The 19,098-nt window shown below is 46.4% G+C and overlaps 2 protein-coding genes across 5 annotated transcripts in view; one reads left to right on the forward strand and one right to left on the reverse strand.

The window, feature by feature from the left end:
• The first annotated feature begins 529 nt into the window (after positions 1 to 529).
• CHMP3 (charged multivesicular body protein 3) lies at positions 530 to 15,450 on the forward strand. 2 transcript variants are annotated; one of them, XM_032686336.1, is made up of 6 exons: positions 530 to 552; positions 6,759 to 6,819; positions 10,762 to 10,941; positions 12,993 to 13,114; positions 13,898 to 14,012; positions 14,907 to 15,335. In XM_032686336.1, exons 2-6 carry the CDS (start codon positions 6,792 to 6,794, stop codon positions 15,038 to 15,040), a joined length of 579 nt encoding a protein of 192 aa, XP_032542227.1. In that variant the 5' UTR covers positions 530 to 552; positions 6,759 to 6,791; the 3' UTR covers positions 15,041 to 15,335. The 2 variants fall into 2 exon arrangements, with proteins under 2 accessions (XP_032542227.1, XP_032542226.1); XM_032686335.1 differs by lacking the exon at positions 530 to 552 and adding an exon at positions 2,713 to 2,836 and having other exon boundaries at positions 14,907 to 15,450.
• A 1,908-nt stretch (positions 15,451 to 17,358) lies between these two features.
• The window catches only part of KDM3A (lysine demethylase 3A), a 30,980-nt gene continuing 29,240 nt past the window's right edge, over positions 17,359 to 19,098 (reverse strand). For 2 of the 3 annotated variants that reach the window (XM_032686329.1, XM_032686330.1), the window contains exons 24-26: positions 18,810 to 18,986; positions 18,575 to 18,709; positions 17,361 to 18,107 (exon numbers count right to left, since the gene is read on the reverse strand). In XM_032686329.1, the coding sequence (XP_032542220.1) occupies positions 18,027 to 18,107; positions 18,575 to 18,709; positions 18,810 to 18,986 (393 nt within the window). In that variant the 3' untranslated portion in view covers positions 17,361 to 18,026. Of the gene's footprint in view, positions 18,108 to 18,574; positions 18,710 to 18,809; positions 18,987 to 19,098 lie in introns of all 3 variants that reach the window. The other variant, XM_032686328.1, reaches the window with a different exon arrangement.

Raw genomic sequence — 19,098 nt, forward strand, 5'->3', positions numbered from 1 at the left:
GATAATAGGAAATACAAGCACAGGTTCCTCTTGCAGTTACAACGCATCTCTCTGTGCCTTTATAGAGTTGGGAGGCTGTTCACAGAGCTGCTGGCACTGTTTTATCTGTCCAGGGTACCTGGGCTGTCTTGTTTTTATTAACAAATGTTTCGTGGCTCCTGTCACCAGGTGTATTCCCAAGAGGATATTCATGTAATGATCAGAAGAGCTGTTTTTAATTGTGAGTCCTTTTTCCTCTTCTTGTTTTCTTTTTCCCTGTGGCAGCACTGAAGGAGGGAGGTGGAAGGGGCATAATATCAGCAACTCTCCTGTGGTCCAGAAAGTCATTTTTATTCCACTTGAGGGCTGCCAGTACATGCCCTGTCTCTGTCATTACAGCCTCGGCACAGCATCAGAGAGGCATAATGAGGGCAAAGATCATTTCTGCTTCCAGTCTGTGCAGCAGTTTGGCGTATGTGCCTGTCATGAGTAGCTGAAATCCACCTCGTTTCAGGACTGCTCTGAAACCTGCACTGAAATGAGGCCTTGCCAGGGGAAAGGGGGAGAAGTTCTGTGAGTATAAATAAGGCTGCAGCCGAGGTGCTGACGAGCCGCTGTGTTACAGCCCCGCTGTAGCGTTTTGCCGGTATCTCGGCAATTTGCCAAACGCTGTGAGCGCAAGGCTCTGTCCTCGGGGCACTGGGGGCTTGTGGAGCGCAGCTCTGCTGCGAAGGCTCGCCTCCTCACCCTCACACGTAGCCCCAGCAGCTCCACTCCTCTGCACAGGCTCAGCCTTGTTCGCAAACCTTCGTGCACACCTGCTTTTAGCTGAAGGCTTGTTTTAATGACCTCCGTTGCTTTAATCGCGAATTCTTTTGATGGATGACCCAAGCTGCTGTTTAATTAGCAGGAGAGCCACTGAGGGCACATCCGTACGAGCAGGTAATTATGACCATAGGTAGCTTTCGGTCCCCTCGTGTCTGGGTTATATAAATTGTTGTGATCCAGTTCCTGGCGATGCATCTGTTTCAGAATCTACAGCAGCTGGTGTAGTGTATTGGGAGTCCCAACAGGAAAGAAAAAGCAGTTGGATGTGTTTATTTTACGAAATGCTCGTGTCAGTAGCAGCAGAAGCATCCAAGTAAGATTGTTTTCTACCGAGTGCAAGATCTCAGACACCCTTCCCCAACACGTTGACGGTTTCACATAAGGAGAAGGAAGCAAAGACTGTGCCTGTAACAAGGTCAGCACTTTCCCTGCTCGCCTGTTTTGCCTCACAGGGCTGGGTTGTGCTGGTGCTTGTGAAGAGTCTTAGAACCGAGATGCTAAACATTCCTGAAGTGGTGTTTTGTTCCCTGATGTCTCGTGCCTGGAAGCTGGAGACCAGTTGTAAACAGAAAATGTCAGATGACTGAGGTGAGGTTACCTATTTCAGAAGGTTTAATGAGGCTGATGGATGCTTTTGTGCTGCTGTTACAGAGGGTGGATTTAAATCATCTCTGAAGGTCTTTGCCAGTCTCAATTTCAGCAATTCCCGTTTTGTTAACACTGGCTTTCCCACTGATGGTGCCCAGCCTGAAATGAGCTCCCCTTTACAAAGCTTGTTTAGATCTTTGTTCTGCGTTAGACTTTTGGAAGGAAAAGACACAAAGGTGAGCTGTGCATTTTTGTAACTGTCATTAAAATATCTTTCTCTGGTAATTAAATGATGAGGGTAAGTATAATTGTGAGGTATCAAGAGTTATATTTAAGCTAATAGCACCTTTTTCTTCCTCAGCTTTTCCACTCAGTCTGTGCATCAGTGATTTATTTCTAGTCGTCTCTGCCTCAGCTTGTGCACCGGGGCGTGAGGAGATGGAATGACTCGCTGGAGCTCCAGCGGGGCGGCTCCAAGCTGTCCCTTCATTTCGGCCAGGTGACCCTGCGGAGTGGAGGGTGGAGATGAGCCAGGCCTGGCTGGTGGGATATCTCGGAAAGAGCAGCTGGGGGGGGCAAGGTGGGCACCGGCTTCTGTGAGCTTTCCCATCTGATCTCCCGTGGGACTGGAGCGTGGTGTGAGCGAGCGCTTGGATGAATAGGAGGTCACTGAGGTGCTGGAGCGAGTCCAGAGAGGGGCCACGGAGCTGGGTAGGGGTCTGGAGCCCGTGTGCTATCATGAGTGGCTGAGGGAGCTGGGGGTGTTTAGTCTGGAGAAAAGGAGGCTCAGGGGAGACCTTCTCGCTCTCTACAGGAGGTTGTGGCCAGGTGGGGGTCGGGCTCTGCTCCCAGACAACCAGCGACAGGACGAGAGGACGCAGCCTCAAAGCTGTGCCAAGGGAGGTTTAGATTAGTCTTAAGCTGAGCCAGGGGAGGTTCAGGTTGGACATTAAGAAGACATTTCTTCACAGAAAGGGTGATTAGACATTGGAATGGGCTGCCCGTGGAGGTGGTGGAGTCACCGTCCCCGGAGGTGTTTAAGGAAAGACTGGACGAGGTGGTGTTGGGTCATAGGCTGAACTCGGTGATCTCAGAAGCCTTTTCCAACCGCACTGATTCTGTGAATACGTTACAAATACCCTCAGGGTGCGAGGTGCCAAACGACCCCTAGCCCGGCCCCGCTCCCTCAGCCCGTTCCCGCCCCTCACGCGCCGGGCGGGGCCGCGGGCACCGCCCCGTGATTGGACCTAGGGCACGCGGCAGTGGGAGGGGCGATGCCCTCCGGGCCCCGCCCCGCGTGCGGTGAGGGGGCGGGGCCCGCAGTGGCGGTGGCGCAGGCGCAGTGCGGGGCCCCGCCCGTCAGGGGAACCCGGAAGCGCCGGGCGGGGCGGCCGCCATGGGGCTGTTCGGGAAGACCCCCGAGAAGCCGCCCAAGGAGCTGGTGAGGGACCGTACCCGCCCCGGGGGGATCGGAGGGGGCTGGGAGGTTGCCGGGAGGTGAGGCTTCGTGCGGAGGCCTGGGTGTGTGGCGTTGCCATGGCGGCGGGCGGAGGTGAAGAGGGGCCGGGCCCGGCCTAGGCCTGGGTACGCCCGGGGAGGCGGCGGGGGGAGACCGCACAGCACCGTCCAGTGTGTGAGGGGGCTCCAGGGGAGCCGGAGAGGGACTGTTCTTCGGGAACTGTAGTGACAGGACAAGGGGGAATGGGTGCAAATTGAAATAGGGGAAATTTAGCTTCGATATTAGGAAGAAATTCTTCCCTATGGGGGTGGTGAGGCCCTGGAAAGGGTTACACACAGGGAAGCTGTGGTTGCCCCATCCCTGGAAGTGTTCGAAGCCAAGTTGGACAAGGCCTTGAGCAGCCTGGTCTGGTGGAAGGTGTCCCTGCCCATGGCAGGGGGTTGGAACTGGATGGCCTTTCAAGTCCCTTCCAACCTCTTAACATCCCATGATTCTATAATTCTAGCTCCCCTTGCAGACACAATTAGGAACAGCTGCAGTATGGGGACTTGGAGGGGGAAGGTGAGTCTGCAGACAAACTGAGCGAGCCTTGTTTCTGCCAACAGCTTTCTGATGTCACAGTGAGATGAAATAGTCAAGCCATGGATGGGTTTCATTGTTGCCTTTCATAAATCACTACTAATATGTTAATTTTAAAAAAATAGTGTGTTAATAAAAAAAGTGGTGTTAATAAAAAATGTTTGCTATATGGTGAGGGGAAGATCAAGTACGTTAGAGGTGCTGGAAAAGCAGCAGGATGGCAGGCACATGAGTTGAGGGCTCAGAAAAGCTGCAGTGTCACAAATCTTCCCTCATCTCACTTCCCAGATCTCCCTGCTTTGCAGCAGCCAAGTCCCAGGAGAGCAGGTTGTGGTTGTTGCTTGTTGGGTGACAGAACTGGATGAGGAATGTTCCTTTGGGAATGTCTTTTCCCTTCCTCCTCTGCCTGTGTTGGAGCACCACATGGACTGGGTCATAGTCTCCTCTGCTCCCGAGTGGTGGTACAAGATCCCACAGAGAGAGCTGGGGTTGGAGACTGATGTAACACATCACACAACCGAGCAGCCCACACCACGTGGTGGTGCTGCACTGATGAGTTCTTGGCTCACGTCTGATGGCCACTCTTTTGCCTTTCCTGACTGATGAGCTTGTTGTGTTTCCCAGCAGCACAGCATGTCTGTGGGTCACCTTGGAGCTCTTGGAGGATGGTGCCAAACTCTTCTCAGTGGTGCCCAGTGACAGGATGAGGATTAGTGGCCATAAACTAAAGCATGAGAAGTTCCACCTCAACATGAGGAAGAACTTCTTTACACTGAGAGTGGGAGAGCACTGGAAAAGCTGCCCAGGGAGGTCTTGGAGTTTCTCTCTTTGGAGACATTCCAAACCCACCTAGATGTGTTCCTGTGTCACCTGCTCTGGGTGACCCTGCCTTGGCAGAGGGCTTGGACTGGGTAATCTCCAGAGGTCCCTTCCAACCCTGACAATTCTGGGATTCTTTGCAGAAAACCCTGCAAAGGCACTGTGGGACAGGTGTAGGGAGAGGTGACGTGGGTCCTCTTGCTGTCCTGAGCACTCCCTTGGGGTGCAGGCTGTGAGCACTTCATGGGCCCTAAGAGTGAGAGACCCATTAATAATAAGAAATGCCTTTCCTCCTGAGTGTAACAGCAGCTTTAGAAGGAAAAAGTAGTTGTTTCTGCTCCCTAGCTGGTGGGGGAACAGCACCACTTACCTTGTGTCTGACTGCACAAGATGCAGCCCTGGGTAGGGCTGGAGGGGGTGATCTGAGCACTGCAGGAGCTGGATGATGATAGGGAGGGGCTGAGATTTTTGGAGTGGCAGTGATTTGCCCTGGATTCATTTGTGTGCCCACTCTGTTGATAGGAGATAATTCGTTTATGAACGATACAAGTCAAATGTCTTCATTCCTTGTGAGGAGCTGGTGCATTCTGGCCTGCCTAAAACTGGGGATCTGCTATACATTTAATGCCATGTTGGGATTGTCTGAGTATAAAAAGTGGTTTTCCCTCCACTGTAGTCCAAGTTGGCTCTTTCCAGCCGAGTGTTCTGTTGGCTGACTCTGGTGTGGTGCAGTGCTGTGAGAAGGATGGTTTTGTTTAGGTCAGGAGTGGAAACAGAACAGTGTCATCAGTGTGGAGTTGTGCTCAGGGCCCCTATGTTCTGGGTGAGATGGGCAGTAATGGGTTTTTTACTGCTCAGGAAATTGCTGTGTCTTATGTAATTGAAAGCATGGAGTAGCCTGGGTGAAAGACAATGGGATTTCCTCCTTCTCTTGCACACAAAACAGGAGATGAGTGTTGGGAGCACCAGGGAAGGCAGAAGCACCCAGCTCTGCCTTTAGGACAGTTGTGCTAAGCAGCTGATTGCTGGGCAGGGCTAGGAGTGAGCTGTCCAAGAGGTTTCTGCTGTCAGAGTCAGCAGGGATTGGTGACAGCACACAGCCAGTTGTGGTTTAATGGTGTCTTTGTGCTGGGTTGTACATCCCAGAGACAGAGGCTGCGAGTCCTGCTGTGGTTCATGTGACTTGTATGTCAGACTTGCTGATTGTGCTCCTACAGGAAGGCCTAATATGTGTTGGTTTGTTCTGGAATAAAAGTTGTAGAGCAAATCTCTGTTTTACCTCAATCTCTTCCCCTTGCTTTTTTCCTCTGCACTTCTGTATATGCACAAAGCTCTGCAGGGCTTTGGGTTTGTTAATTTTTTTTCAGAAGATTTCATGCTTGGGCACCTCAGATGGTGGTGGTTGTTCTGCAGTCAAAACATGGTCTTGTTCATTGTGACCAAGAGCATTTCTGAGACTGGTAGAAGTCTAAATCTGTTGCCCTGCTGGGCTCATGCACTGAAGAGAACTTGTTTTACAGTTCCTTTGTACAGCTTATTCAGTTAGACAAAGCTTTTCATTTGAATTGAAAAAAAATAATCACATAAACATCGAGGTGGTTTTCATAGGAAACTGCTTGTGCAGCCAACTAGACTGGTTGAGTGGCCTGGGCACGAGCAGGAACAGTGTGCCAGTGGGTCCATCAACTAGAGATCATTTAATACTTAGGGGGTTTGTTTAGATAATGGGCAAAATCTGTGCTGCAAAGAATAAAAGTAGCACCAAAGCTTCTACTCTAAAGGTCTAAAGCCTCTCAGTGCCTCCAGTGGGGTTGTAGTCAAGACAGAGAAGGTACTTCTGAGGTGTGCCCAGTGACAGGAGAGGGGCTACAGCCACAGGGGGCCAGAGGAGAATTTTGAATCAGACGTGAGGGAAGGTCTTCACCACAGGTGAGATTCAGTGCTGGAACAGGTGCCCAGAGTGGCTGTGAAGTCTCTGCTCTCAAACAGTATCAAAACTCAGTGGAGGAGGCCCCAGACAACCTTTCTGAACTCTGAACTTGATTGTGCTTTGAGGAGAGGGCTGGCTTGGAGACCTCCTGTGGATCCTCCTGACTGAAATAGGGAGTAGCACTCTTGGTGCTGTCGGCCTGTGCCAAAGTCTCTACCTTATGCTGAAATCCCCTGTGGCAAGTTCCCTCTGCACGGTGGCATGGGTGTGATGTGAGAAGTTAGCTCGGCAGGGAGTGTCTGATTCACAAATCACCTCATAGAATCATAGAAGCATTTCATTTGGGAGGGATCTATAAAGGGCCTCCTTAACTCCTTGTCTGAACATTCAGAGTGGTGCAGTCACTGGTGGTATCTCTGCAATGTTTTGGGTTTTTTTAATTTGAATAATGAAATCACTTAAAGCTTGGGTATTTTGAAGTGCTGCTTTTGATACCGAATATTTAGGTTACATGAAAGTATAAAAGCATAGTTTTAAAGCTGGAATTTCAAGTAACTCTCACTTTTTCTTTTTAAGGTCAATGAATGGTCCTTGAAGATAAGGAAAGAAATGAGAGTGATTGATAGACAGATCAGAGGTTTGTACTTGTGTCTCATTTTTTGATTTTCCTCTCCTTGTCTGCCTCCAAGATTTTGGGTTTTTTTTGCTTTAATTGAGGCAGGCTATGAAATTTAATAACCTGCTGTACTCTCTCACGTCTGGAATAAAGATGAATGTGATCCTGGGACCACACTTGGTCTGTGTTACAAAATGGTGTCGCTGTGAGGTTCTCCAGGTAAAATTTTCAAAAGAACCTGTATGCTCCCATTAAGACATAATGCTGTTAAATCCCTTTGGATAACATGAATCAGACTTATTGTCCAGAATTTCACCCACCTTGATTTAATGAGTAGTATCAGTGTGGTATGTAATTCCACAGGTAGAAAGTTCCAGTGGTATGTGCTGCTGTGAAGTGCACATGCCAAACAAAAGTAGCTTGCTGGCAGCTTGGGAAAATTACAAACAGAAGTGAGAGAGGGAAAAAAAGAGTATTTTCTCAGTGGGTGGGTGTTTTGCTCTTAAATTATGAGCATTGCACTGCTGAAGGTGTCCTGAAAAGCGGAGGAGTTGCTTGTTATTACACTGCTGTTTGTTCAAAATTTGTTCTCCCTTCTACCTGCCTTTCCTGAACCTGAAAATGGGTTTGGGGCTAGGTTTTGTTTTCCCCTTTTTGTCTTCTACCCCGCCTTCAGGCTTTGTCCATAGGATGTGCTGGTAAAGGATATTTTGTGTCAGCATTTGGTTACCAGGCACATGCCTGCTTTGAGTGACTCCTCAAGGAGTACATTCTCCCTTCCTAGTTCATCCCCACCTTATGCCTCTGGAGTAGCCTGGCAGGGTTTGTGTCTTCCCCCACTTGTGGATAAGAGAGATGCTTGTGCAGTACAAAGTCTGTCTTTTTCGTCATCTGTAAAATGAGGAACAGAGTTTATGCCTTTTCCAGGAAAACTGATGTACAGGGATGTTCATGATGCTTGTGAATTGTTTTGCATTCTCCAGGGCACTTTGTGTGGCTGTACCAGGCACAGAAGAACTGCAGTGTGGCTGATCTTATTAGCAAAATAAGAAGTCACATCTTTCAAAGGAGCAAACTACCCACATGTTCACTATTGATGTTTTATGAAATTTTGTTTTCTCTTAACTTTATCCATGCCATAATAGTTGTAATGGCCCATGTAGGTATTGGGTTATGGGGTAATCTGATATTTTGGTGTGGATGTAAATCTGGTTACTGTAACAGCTTTAAACATGTCTGTATTTCAGAGTCTTACACTCAAAGAAATACAGTTCAGCACCAATCACCAACCACCTGCTATTCTGATAATTCCCATTAAAGTACAGAACAGCTTTGTGCCAGGATTTCACGTCTTACCAAGTGTCAGCTGTGGAAGTTCATGGTTCTGCTGAACACTTCCCAGGCTAGCAGGCTGCTCCTGAAGGATGACAGGCACATGCCACTGGAGGTTTTCTCAAAAATCACCCGCTGTAGTTGGATTCTGCTGTGCTTTGTCCTTTCAGCTGAGCCTTACACAGGAAATCCCTGCGGTCTTTGACTAAGGATGCTCAGCTGAGGCCTGTCTTAGTTTCCTTGGGGAAGGCTGTGCAAGATGTGTCTGGATATGGCAAAACTAGATCCACCTGGGATGAACTGAGTGGGCTTGGATCACTGGAACACTTGGCTCGCCCAGTCAGTGCAGTTACTAAAATAGCAACACGATGCTTGAAACCATCTGTTGTTGGACTCCTGTGTGTAGGCTGCTTTGGAGGGCTTAGAAGGTTTGGAGAAATGAAAGGTGTCCTTGTTACTTCAAAATGGAATTTTTTTGAGTTGATGCAGTTGGAGTAATGCAGGAACTTTGTGCTTTGCTGGGCTTGCAAGTCCCTCTGGCAGGTGCTTTGAGCTGCTTTGTCCCTCTGTGCTGCAGAGGGACTGGGGTGGTGACTTTGGCTCACTTGAGGGGCGTAGCTGGCATTGACCTTCAAAGATGGAGCTGATTGTTCTTGCCTGCTTGTGCCTCTAATCTCATATTCAGCTACTGGTCATGCCAGGGAAAGCACTCGAGTCTGGATGTAGTAACACAATACTTGTGGTCGTTCTCAGCCTGACAGAGTGAATGCTGAAATTCCCCAGTACTGCTGGGGTTCTTCTGGTGCTTTCTGCTTCCTGCTGGGCCACTTCAGCTCTTTCCTACCTGCTCTGATGTTCTGGGACTTGGCTCAGTCCCGTGTCTGACATACAAATGTCATCAAGCTTGTGACATTACTGCAAAAATTAGTGAGGAAGAAGCAAGGATATGTTTTTCTAATTGTGATCCTACAGCTTTCTGCCAGTCCTTCAGGATAAAGGCCCCATTGATATGGAGAGAATGACTGGTCTTGAGTACAGGGTTCATTAACTCCAACATGAAAAGCTGCATCAAAGTCTCCAGGTCGGCCTGTGCCAAAAAGTGGGTGTTGATGCCTTTGTTTTTATAAAAGGGCAACTTCTGGTTCTTGCCAACGTGTAACTTGTCAGGCATAAACCAAGAAGACTCAAAACTAAATTTGAGCAGAGCCTTTTCTAGAAATAATTGTTCTTGTGGTCATTTCCATCAACTATTTACTCTGGGCTTTTTGGGGTACCTGGCTCCTGCTGTTCTCAGCCAGTGTTACCTGACAGGGCAGAATTGTGAACAGTCACATCAGATGTGCTAGAGAAACTGATGGTATTTAAGGAAGCCTATTTAGGGTCTAATAGTTCAAACCCACCTCTTTGGTGCTCATGCTTAGTTCAATATTCCTGCTCTAGCTCTCTCTTAAAAAAAGCTGTTGAACAAAGCTGGGTGCCAGGAGAATTTGAACAGGCTGTTTTGAATCAAATCTAATGATTCTCCAGCCAGACTAGTTTTTCCTGATAAATTATCCATAGCTTCAGCCCTGGGCAGCCTGTGATATGAGTGTGCCGGTTTATAGGAACACCTAATGCATGTGGGTTTAAAGTATGAGCAGTAGAAACTCAGGACCTTGACTCCTTAAGTACAGGTGTATTGGCTAGAGTCCAGTTGAGGCTCAATAAGTTAGGCCTGACAGGGGAATAATTAAGTTCACCTGCAAGGATTAAGGCTTTTTTGGCAGTAATTAGCAAATCTGTGGTTCTAAGTAACTCCCGAATTTGTGGATACACCCTTATAAATTCACTATGCAAGTGGTTATGCCTTATTTTTTTTTAAAGCAGTGTATATGTAAAACTTTCTAGAGATCAACGTCCTACCTACAATCTTACTGAATGTGTGTTTTTTTCAGAAAAACACGATTCAGGGATTTAGGAAAGTGTCAACAGTTTTGCCTACAACAGTCCTCAAATTCACTTGAAGGTGGGCATGTGGGTGTGGGATTTTAATGTGGTCTGACATTTTTGCTAGTAAAATGCCTGTCTGTCTGCTGAGACTGATAGTTTGAACTCCTTGTGGCATCTTTATTCCTTCCTGGTGAAGTGGGTTTATCTGGTGATGGACAGGGAAGAGAAAATCTTGTAAGCAGAAAATCAGTGCAGTAGTCTTAAACTGTGCATATATATATTACATATGTGTGTATTGTTTTTATATATTTATATCAGACCAGTTTAATAGTCAATAGGAAGTTATTTTGAAGTTGTAAGTCGAGTAGTCATCTCAGAGTGCTTTGTTCTTACTGGACCTTTTTTGCTTCTTAAGAATTCCTTTTAGTCAGCTAAACATCATGCAGTAATATTCCCAGACAGTCCTTTAGGAAATTACAGAGCTGGATGTTCAGTAATGAGAATTTTCCTATTAATATTTAGTTGAATTCATCAGCTAACATGCAAATCAGCCTAGAACAAGGTCGTGGAGTAACAGAGAGAATCTGAAATCAAGCAGAAACAATTCTTTGTGGTGTTGAAAACACACCTCAACAAATGACTGATCTCTCTTCCAAATCCTTAGCAGTTTGTCACTACATGCTGTGTTTTTCTGTGCTCCAGATATCCAGAGGGAAGAGGAGAAGGTGAAGAGGTCAGTAAAGGATGCTGCCAAAAAGGGTCAGAAGGATGTGTGTGTGATCTTGGCGAAGGAGCTGATCCGCTCCCGGAAGGCCGTAAGCAAACTCTATGCATCCAAAGCCCACATGAACTCTGTTCTCATGGGGATGAAGAACCAGCTGGGTAAGAACAAATTCTGAGCCCAAGCACGATGACTGTTTCAGTGTTAGGGGTGAGGTCTGAGGTTTCTGTGTTCAGAACTGAGGTCAAATGCAGGCAGAGGTAGTTCCCCTAAGGTTCAGTCACGTTCCTGTAATCCCCTTAAAATATCCATAATAAGTTTTTCCTGAGTCCAAACATGCTCTTTTCCTTTGCATCCCATAATGAGTTCCCATAGGCAATAACCCCTGTCAGTTTGCAGGATGTTCTGGAGGCTGTTCCCCCACTCCCCTGCCTGGGTAGGTTTCCCACTCTGAAGTAGTCAGGGAGCTCCCAGTTCTAGTTTCCTGGGGTTCCTACCCCTTGTTGTTCCCTAGATCCTTGCTGGCTCCCTGTTTCCTCTGATTAGCTGCTCAGCAGATCATCTCACACCTCTCCTCAGAGCCTGAGGGTTGCAGTGATGTGAGAATCGTGTGCCCTGAAACTGAACTCCTTTACAATAATTTGGGGCACGTTTTTAGTGTGCATTCCTAAACAGTGTGAATGCATTCCTAATATTCCTTTATCCTTGTGGAGCCTGTGTCACTGATTTTGACAGAATCTGTAACAGGAGGTTAATTTACTTCCACAGAATTCCCTTTGTCTTGTAGATGATTGTTTCTCTAGCAAGAGTCTGGGGACACTTGACACCTAAATGGAGATGGATGAACAGTGTTTGATTTTCTTGGTGTGGATGAATCCATTTGCCCCTTGCCTTAATACCTGTTCTCTGTAAACCCTCCTTGGTCCTCTGTGCACCTCCAGAACCATTGTATTTCCCTTATTCCTTACCCACATCAGAAATCTGTTGTAATAAGACTTCTTGCAGTGTTTTCTGAAAACATTCCAGCCTGTAACAAGCAGAGCAGAAAGCTTTAGAGAGGGAAAGTCTTGGTGGAGGTTAACATACAACTGAAATGTCTAAGTATTCTCCCACCCCAGCATTATCAAAGTAGATTTTAACACTGGATGAGTGATAAATCAGGAGTTGTAGCATGAACCTTCAGTGTAATCTTACAATAGGTGAGATGTGGCTCCCCATGTGTTTCACTCAGGAAAGGGAAGCAGGACCATCCTTGCAGCTTTGAGGTGTCCCTTAAAGGGAAAAAACTCAAAGCAGCCTCCTCCTTGTAACAACTGCCAGAATCTTCATCTTCCTGGAAATGTTCTGATACACTTAGAGAGGTAATAGGAAGGAATCTAGAATTCAGTCTGGGGTTTGTATTAACTTGGGAAATGATCACTCAAGGCAAAGTTTCTGTTAGTTTGTTAGCATTACAAGTGTAAGGCTCTTAAAGACATTATTAAAATGAAAAATAATATATGCTGTACCTTCATTTTGCTTCGTTAAGGAGTGACCATTTTATATACAAACAGGTAAGTTCTCCATATCTAGGAAGCTGCAAAGTTAGGTGGCAGAATTCAAAAACCTCAAAGTTCCCTTAATTATTGCTTTTTGATCTTGGTGTATTGACACATATGAGGAGATTCTGTAAATTACATTATGAGAATAGCCTCTGGAAAGAGTATTGTTAAATTCAGTTTGAACTGCTTCAGTATTAATTTTGTAGCTTACTCCTTGCTGTGGAACTATTGCAGTAGAACTTCTGCCAGAGTTAGTTTCCAGTACCCAGTGTTGGGCAGGAGGTTCCAGCAGTCAAATGTGGGGCTGGACTGGAGCTCCAGTGGTGAAACCCTCAGCAAAGGCCTCTGGCTGCTGAGGGGCCTGGGCAGGAGCAGCTTGGGGTTCTCTGTTTGATGAACTGGTGGGTTGAAATCTCTCTGCAGGACATCTGGGTTGCTCCAGATGATCGTACAGGACCAGCAGATCTGCCATAAATGTGGCTTTTCCAGTGTGGGTACAAGCTGGGCTTTTCCAGGAAGATAGTGAAAAAAGAAGAAGTGGGATGCCTGTTTCTTTTTTTAATGAAATCGGCTGAATGTAAACAAATTTCCATGCAGGGAGGATTGAAATTTCTCTGCTTTCAGCAGTGCACAGATTATTTAAACTTTTTTTCTATGCCTCTCCTTCACAGCTGTCCTCAGAGTAGCAGGTTCATTGCAGAAGAGCACAGAAGTCATGAAAGCTATGCAAAATCTAGTGAAAATCCCTGAAATCCAAGCAACGATGAGGGAGTTGTCCAAAGAGATGATGAAGGTGAGATCTAGCACATAAATCAGGCTTAGGGGAACAAGAGGTGGTCCCTTTTGGGTGGCCCCTTTGACAGAGGGCTTGTGTGAGCTCAGGGCATTCTGTGATTCTATGGCCAGTCTGATACTGGGTTTAAAACATCTACACATCAGTGTCTCCATGTGATGAAAGTGCTCCCATTTGAAAGGATACCAAGCCTCTGACATGACTGTTACATTTTCAGTTACCAAAATTGTTTTGCTTTTTCCCCTCTTACCAGTGTAGACTGTTTAGTTCAAATCAGTTTATTTCTAAATAATTTCACCGTTGTGCACCAGGCAGTTTGGCCAGCTCTGGGTTGCAGGCCCTGCAAAGGAGTGTTTTCAAATGCAGATAGAAAAAAGGGCAAGCTGTGTCAAACAGCACTTTCACAGTGTGTTACACAGCTCATGCTGCATGACTGAGGTTTGCAAGTTGTATTTCATATACTTGGAGAAAGCTGGTTGGTGGTGTTTGGATGTGCAATGACAATGAGTAACAGCTTGAGGGTTTCAAAGTGAGAACACATGTATTTAATCTTCAGTTTTCTTCCTGCTTTTCTTGTGCAGCAGTTGTAGAGATATGTGCTTACACTGAGGTGTGTTGGCCACCCTCCTGCAACAGGACAGCCTTGATCCAAAAAGCTGGAGGAGCGACCAGGGGGTTATGAAATGCCTGGATAGGTGTAACTTGATCTCCAAAGTAGGAAGTGTGTCCTCTTACTCTGATGTTTCCAAGGGCATCACATACTGCCTTGTTGTTTTCTGCTAGGCTGGAATTATAGAGGAAATGCTGGAGGACACCTTTGAAGGCCTGGAGGATCAGGAGGAGATGGAAGAGGAAGCTGAGATGGAAATCGACAAAATCCTTTTTGAAATTACAGCTGGTGAGTTTGTGGGTGTTGCTGAGAGCAGAGGCCCCGCTCTGTTCAGTAAGACACAGCAATTTAAATCTTCATCTGTTCTGCTCTCTCATCTCTGCCTCTGGTAATGGGCAGAGAGCTCTGACAAACTGGTTTCTCAGGGAATACTGGCTGAGGTGCCTGGTGAGGCTCAGTAAACCAGAACTAATATCCATCAGCTGCTGTCTGTGCTGTTCTGTAATTGAGGCTCTAACAGATCAGTGTTGGTTTGTGCAGTGAATCTTCTTAACAAGGTGAAACTTGTATGATTGACTAGATACTGTTATTAATGAAGCCAAGAAATAAACTCAGCTGCACTGCCTTCAGTTGTAGGCTGTGGGGTGAGTCCTGGCAGTAAAATGCTGTGTCTTGAGTTGCTGGGGGAGAAAAAACCACAAAACAAACACACAAAAAAACCCTCCCAAACCCACACCTTCTGCCTTCCAGCTCATGAAGTAATGATCTGCTGGTTTAGTTATTTGGCTTAGCTAATGCTTAGAATGCTGCTTACCCAAATTTCCTGTGACAAGCACAGGGCTGTGTTCAGCTGTACCACGCTGAAGACGCAGCTCCCCGGCTCTCACCCTGCTGGCACCTCCTGCCCAGGGCCTGGCGTGCTGCCCTCTCTTTGTTTCTTGCATCCTCCTTTGCTTTTCCCACCCTGTTTCCTGGCTGGAGCAGCTCCCCTCTTGCTGGGCAGGCAGTGGGAGCTCCCAGGCAAGCAGTGGGGCTGGGGGGGGAGCCGAGAGCGTCCTCCCAGCAGCTGTGGGAGCACAGAGGCTCCGAGGGCCTGGCAGGTCAGTGCTGCTGCTGTCCCTGAAAGCTGCTAATTATTAAATGAAGGTGTAGCACAACTAACAAGCCTGTTTGTCGTTGCAGGGGCCTTGGGTAAAGCACCCAGTAAAGTCACAGATGCTCTTCCAGAGCCTGAGCCCATGGGAGCAGCCGCTGCTGTGGATGAGGAGGAAGATATCGAAGCGATGCAGTCGCGGCTGGCCACACTCCGGAGTTAGGGACAGGAGGGATGTGTACAGCTGGCTTTGCCTGATTCTGTCCTACCCTCAAAATGCAAAACTTATGTGAGAATACTTTATGTAATATATATATTATTTTTTTTTTCTTTCTGGGGATTGTGTTCTCCAAGAAACTACTGTAATATACTTCTTGGGGAGTGCAGTCTGTGAGATTTGCTTCCCATTTTCTGTTCAGCCCGTGTTCCCGGGAGGGGCTGTGGTGACATGGCACTGGTGGTGTAATGTTGCATATTTTTAGATATAAAGTCCTGAAATATATTCTCAGCTTCAAGCAGCATCTCTTCCTAAAAGGCACTTTGGCTTAATCTGTTACCAAAACCCTTCAGTGGTGTAAGATTTTTGTTTTCCTGAATCACTACAGATTTTATTAAAGCTGCTTTTAACGGTCACTGCCATGCATCAGTTTAGTTTGCATCACTTCAGACTCTTTTAACAAACAATACCTACTTCCTACACCTCCCTTTTGGTTTTATAAGACCCTTTTTTTGTTTCTTTTAACACATTTAGGCCTTTCACTGCATAGGAAAAGAGAAGCTTTCAGTCAGAGCAGCTGTTACAGAGCTGCTCCGTTCCAGCTCTGGATGATCAGAGCAGAGCCTATCTGAGCCAGGGCAGTGTCACAGTGAGGGCAGGGCAGCTGGCAGTGCTGGGAAGGTTTCTCCAGACTCTGTGGCTATGGCCAGCCCTCTCTGCTGCTGCTTAAATGACACACTTTGGAGTCAGAGAAGAGGTGTGTCTTCCCCAGGGAAAGCTTCAGGAAAAATAGAGGTTGTGGCTCACAAAAGGCAGTTTGCAAAGCCAACCATGCTTTTCACCTGAATTTGTCACTGCCCCAGGCACCTCCCAGGCAAAGGACAGAGTTTCTAATTTTAAGGAAGACTTACAAAAAGAAAACTAAGTCTATAAATAATTGTATCACAACAACAAGGGTGGAGAAACAGATGAGGCACAGATTCTCACATGGTGTCCAACTGCTCCCAGTTGCAGCCATAAAAAGCACCTTTGTGCCAGGGGGTGGCAAAACATCCCCAATGCTTCAGGGCTGTGCAACCCAGGTGTTCCATCTCCACCCCAAATGCAACAAGAATAGGCAAGTAGGAGAGTTTACTTCCTGTGATCTTGAAAAATGCAGAAAGGACATATCAGAAACGAAAGCAGTTGAAGAGCGGGGTGGGTAACAGCTGCAATAAAACTTTGACTGAACCAGCGCCTTGGTAAGAGCTCAAAATCCAGCTTCAACAATGAGTCTTTTCACAGACATGCACAGGGTGTGATGTACCCTTCCTGATGTGACTCATCTCACTCTCTGGGCAGTACCTGTACTGCAGCTGCCCACAAAGCTCCAGCTGGCTCCAAGGAAAGCAATGAGCCTGCTTTATTTCATTTACTTCAACTTGGTACTGCAAGAGAATGTCCAGCTGAAGTGTTGCCTTTAAGGATACTCAACTAGTTCAAGCATGAAATGCCAAATCAAGCCAGCTGAAGGGACTAGGACAAGGTATTTACTGTCAGAGGCCTCAGCACATGGATGTGGGGGGGAAGCTCCACTGAGCACAGTGAGGAGGTGTTGCTGCAGACAAACCTCCTTCAAGTCCACTTCAGTTAACCCCTTTAAGAGATTCCTACTCCCTGTGTGTCAGTGGAGCCTGTCCCCATTTCAGAGGGACAGAGCAGAGTAAGTCTCTCTGAAAAAGAATCCTGTCACCTGAGACAGACTGAGATCAGTTAATGCTGATGATAATCAGCAGGTGAAGTACTAGAGAGTTCATCCAGTTGTTGCATGAAACTCAGAAAAGTGACTTTTGGCTACCTAGAAGGAGGTTTCCTCTCCTGCCTGGCTCTTCCCAACAGCCATCCTTATCCTGCACATTTCAGTGCCAGGAAGGAACTGAAGAACAGAAAAGTTTGTTTTGTCTCAGGGTTGTCTTGGCAGATGAGAAATACACTTTTCCACTCTTGTCCCCTGTGCCTGTTCTAAGTTTTGTGATGTTTTCAGTCTTTCTCCAAGTAATTCTGGAGTTCTGTCTGTGCCCTTTCACACTGAAACTCGTTTGACACAGACCACACAGTGCTGGCAGCAGCCCAGAAGCAGCAGTCAGTCAGCTAAGTCATTCTTGGGTTAACCAAAAGTAGCTATTAACAGATCTGTCACTAAATTCAGTACCCTAAGCTTTCAAATACTTTAGAACACAGTGTGAACAGTTTATGATACACCATTTTCTTTTGCATTTCAAAGCACTGCATCAAATTAATTACACTTTAAAGAGTCAACTGAAAAGGGCAGGCAAGGAACAGTATCTGAAATAGAAGAATTTTTATGTAGACCATTCAGTGTTAAAAACCAGAGAATCAAACAGTTCAAATTAAAGAGCAGTTTCGAACAGAAGACATTTGATCAAAAATTTCTTTTTTAACATTTAGAAATTTAAATACATTTACCTAAAGATGGTTAACCCCCATCTCTATGTTACTATACAATAGCTTAAAGCTACTTTTAAATGCTAGTTCTATGTTAATGTGAAATTCCAGAACTGCATTCTTACTCTTTATGTAAATTGGTTATTGAACTCAGTGATTCCATTACTTCCTCCCACCCCAAAATAAATTTTGAAAATTGAAGCTTTACAATGCCTTGAGTAATATTTTTCAAACGAGTAATTTGGAATAGTTCCCAACAGTTCTATAGGAGGTATTTTGTACAGTTTGGAGAGCAACTCCATATAAAGTTCTATTGCAACTGAGCATTCACAGTATGCCACAGTCCATACATATTACTACATATACATATCAGGTTTGTAAACATTGGAAGAATACACAGAACATAGTACCACAACCCTCTGGTACTGCTGAAAGGAAGATGAGGTAACATTCATATAATCTCAAAGTCCACAGAGGTCCTGACTGAGTAGGTAAAACAGCTGCCAACGCTTCTGTTTCATAGTGTGTGTGGTTAAGGCGCTCTACGTCACGGTCTGCTAAGGCTGGATTCGTTAGCTCTCAGTATCCCAACTGCATCTTTAACAGCGTGGTATATGACATTCTTCACCTGGCAGGAAAGGAAGAGGTGTTTGGTTATACAAGCAAACAGCACAGGTCACTTCCCAGCTTTCCCACCTCCCTCCCCACCCCATTCAGACACAGCCTTCACATAAATCACCAGCCTGTGAAAACAAGGTTCAAATTCTAACAGGACATCAAGTGAGCCCTGTGGCCTGAGGAGAGCATTGCAAGCTCAGCTGGGGGGAAAACAAGTGACAGAAGGAAATGATTCAAAACAATCTCAGGAGAAGCTTCAGGTGGCTTCCTCAAAACTACTAAAAATGCCAACAGTTCAAAAACCATAGAAACTCCTCTCCAAGATCCCATGTGTTACAGCTGATCTGAACACAAAAGCATTTGGGTTGTGTGGCCACAGCCCTTCTGGGTTTGGTGGGGGCTGTCTGTTGGGTTTTGGTGGAGTTTTTTTTTAAAGGGTCAAGAGGGACAGGGTTCTGTTGAGCACTGGGAAGTTACCTGCAGTTTATCTTCATGGTTCGTATGCGTATGTGACAGATACCTAAATTCCTGAGTGAGCCAGAAGCAGTGTTTGACATGCTCTGGGGATACAAAGTCTTCTGCAACTTTAATACAACTGTACAAATTATGAACCTAGAGAGAACAAACAAGCATTAGAGAGAACAAACAAGCATTAGCCACGTGCTCAAAGGGCTGCCCGAGCAGTCAGGCCATAAATGTCCCTGGTCCTTGCCTGGTGTGGAGCTCCTGCTGGGATGAAAACTACATCTCCTAGAAACTGTACAATAGCCCAGCCTTGAACTCCGTACTCCTGGTGAAGGCGTTTCCTCAGCGGTCGGTCCAGGTACCAGCTCTGGTCATGAATGGGATCGTGATCCACGGGGTTTTCTTGGCCTTGTTCTTCCGCAACCTGGAGAGTCACAAGACAACGGGCATTTTACCACACCAGTCCGACTGCACAGTCCAGTTGTATTCCACACACACGTGTGCCAGAGGGACTTGTACCATGTGTTCAGGTAGGA

This window comes from Chiroxiphia lanceolata, chromosome 4, assembly GCF_009829145.1.
Source record: "Chiroxiphia lanceolata isolate bChiLan1 chromosome 4, bChiLan1.pri, whole genome shotgun sequence".
In the NCBI taxonomy this organism is placed as follows: domain Eukaryota; kingdom Metazoa; phylum Chordata; class Aves; order Passeriformes; family Pipridae; genus Chiroxiphia; species Chiroxiphia lanceolata.

Excerpts from the sequence above, each read along its gene's own strand:
- CHMP3 (XM_032686335.1), top strand. The coding sequence starts at position 2,792 with ATGGGGCTGTTCGGGAAGACCCCCGAGAAGCCGCCCAAGGAGCTG. Across the intron at positions 10,942-12,992 it reads GGGGATGAAGAACCAGCTGG|CTGTCCTCAGAGTAGCAGGT; the intron begins GTAAGAACAAAT and ends TCTCCTTCACAG. Across the intron at positions 13,115-13,897 it reads TGTCCAAAGAGATGATGAAG|GCTGGAATTATAGAGGAAAT; the intron begins GTGAGATCTAGC and ends GTTTTCTGCTAG.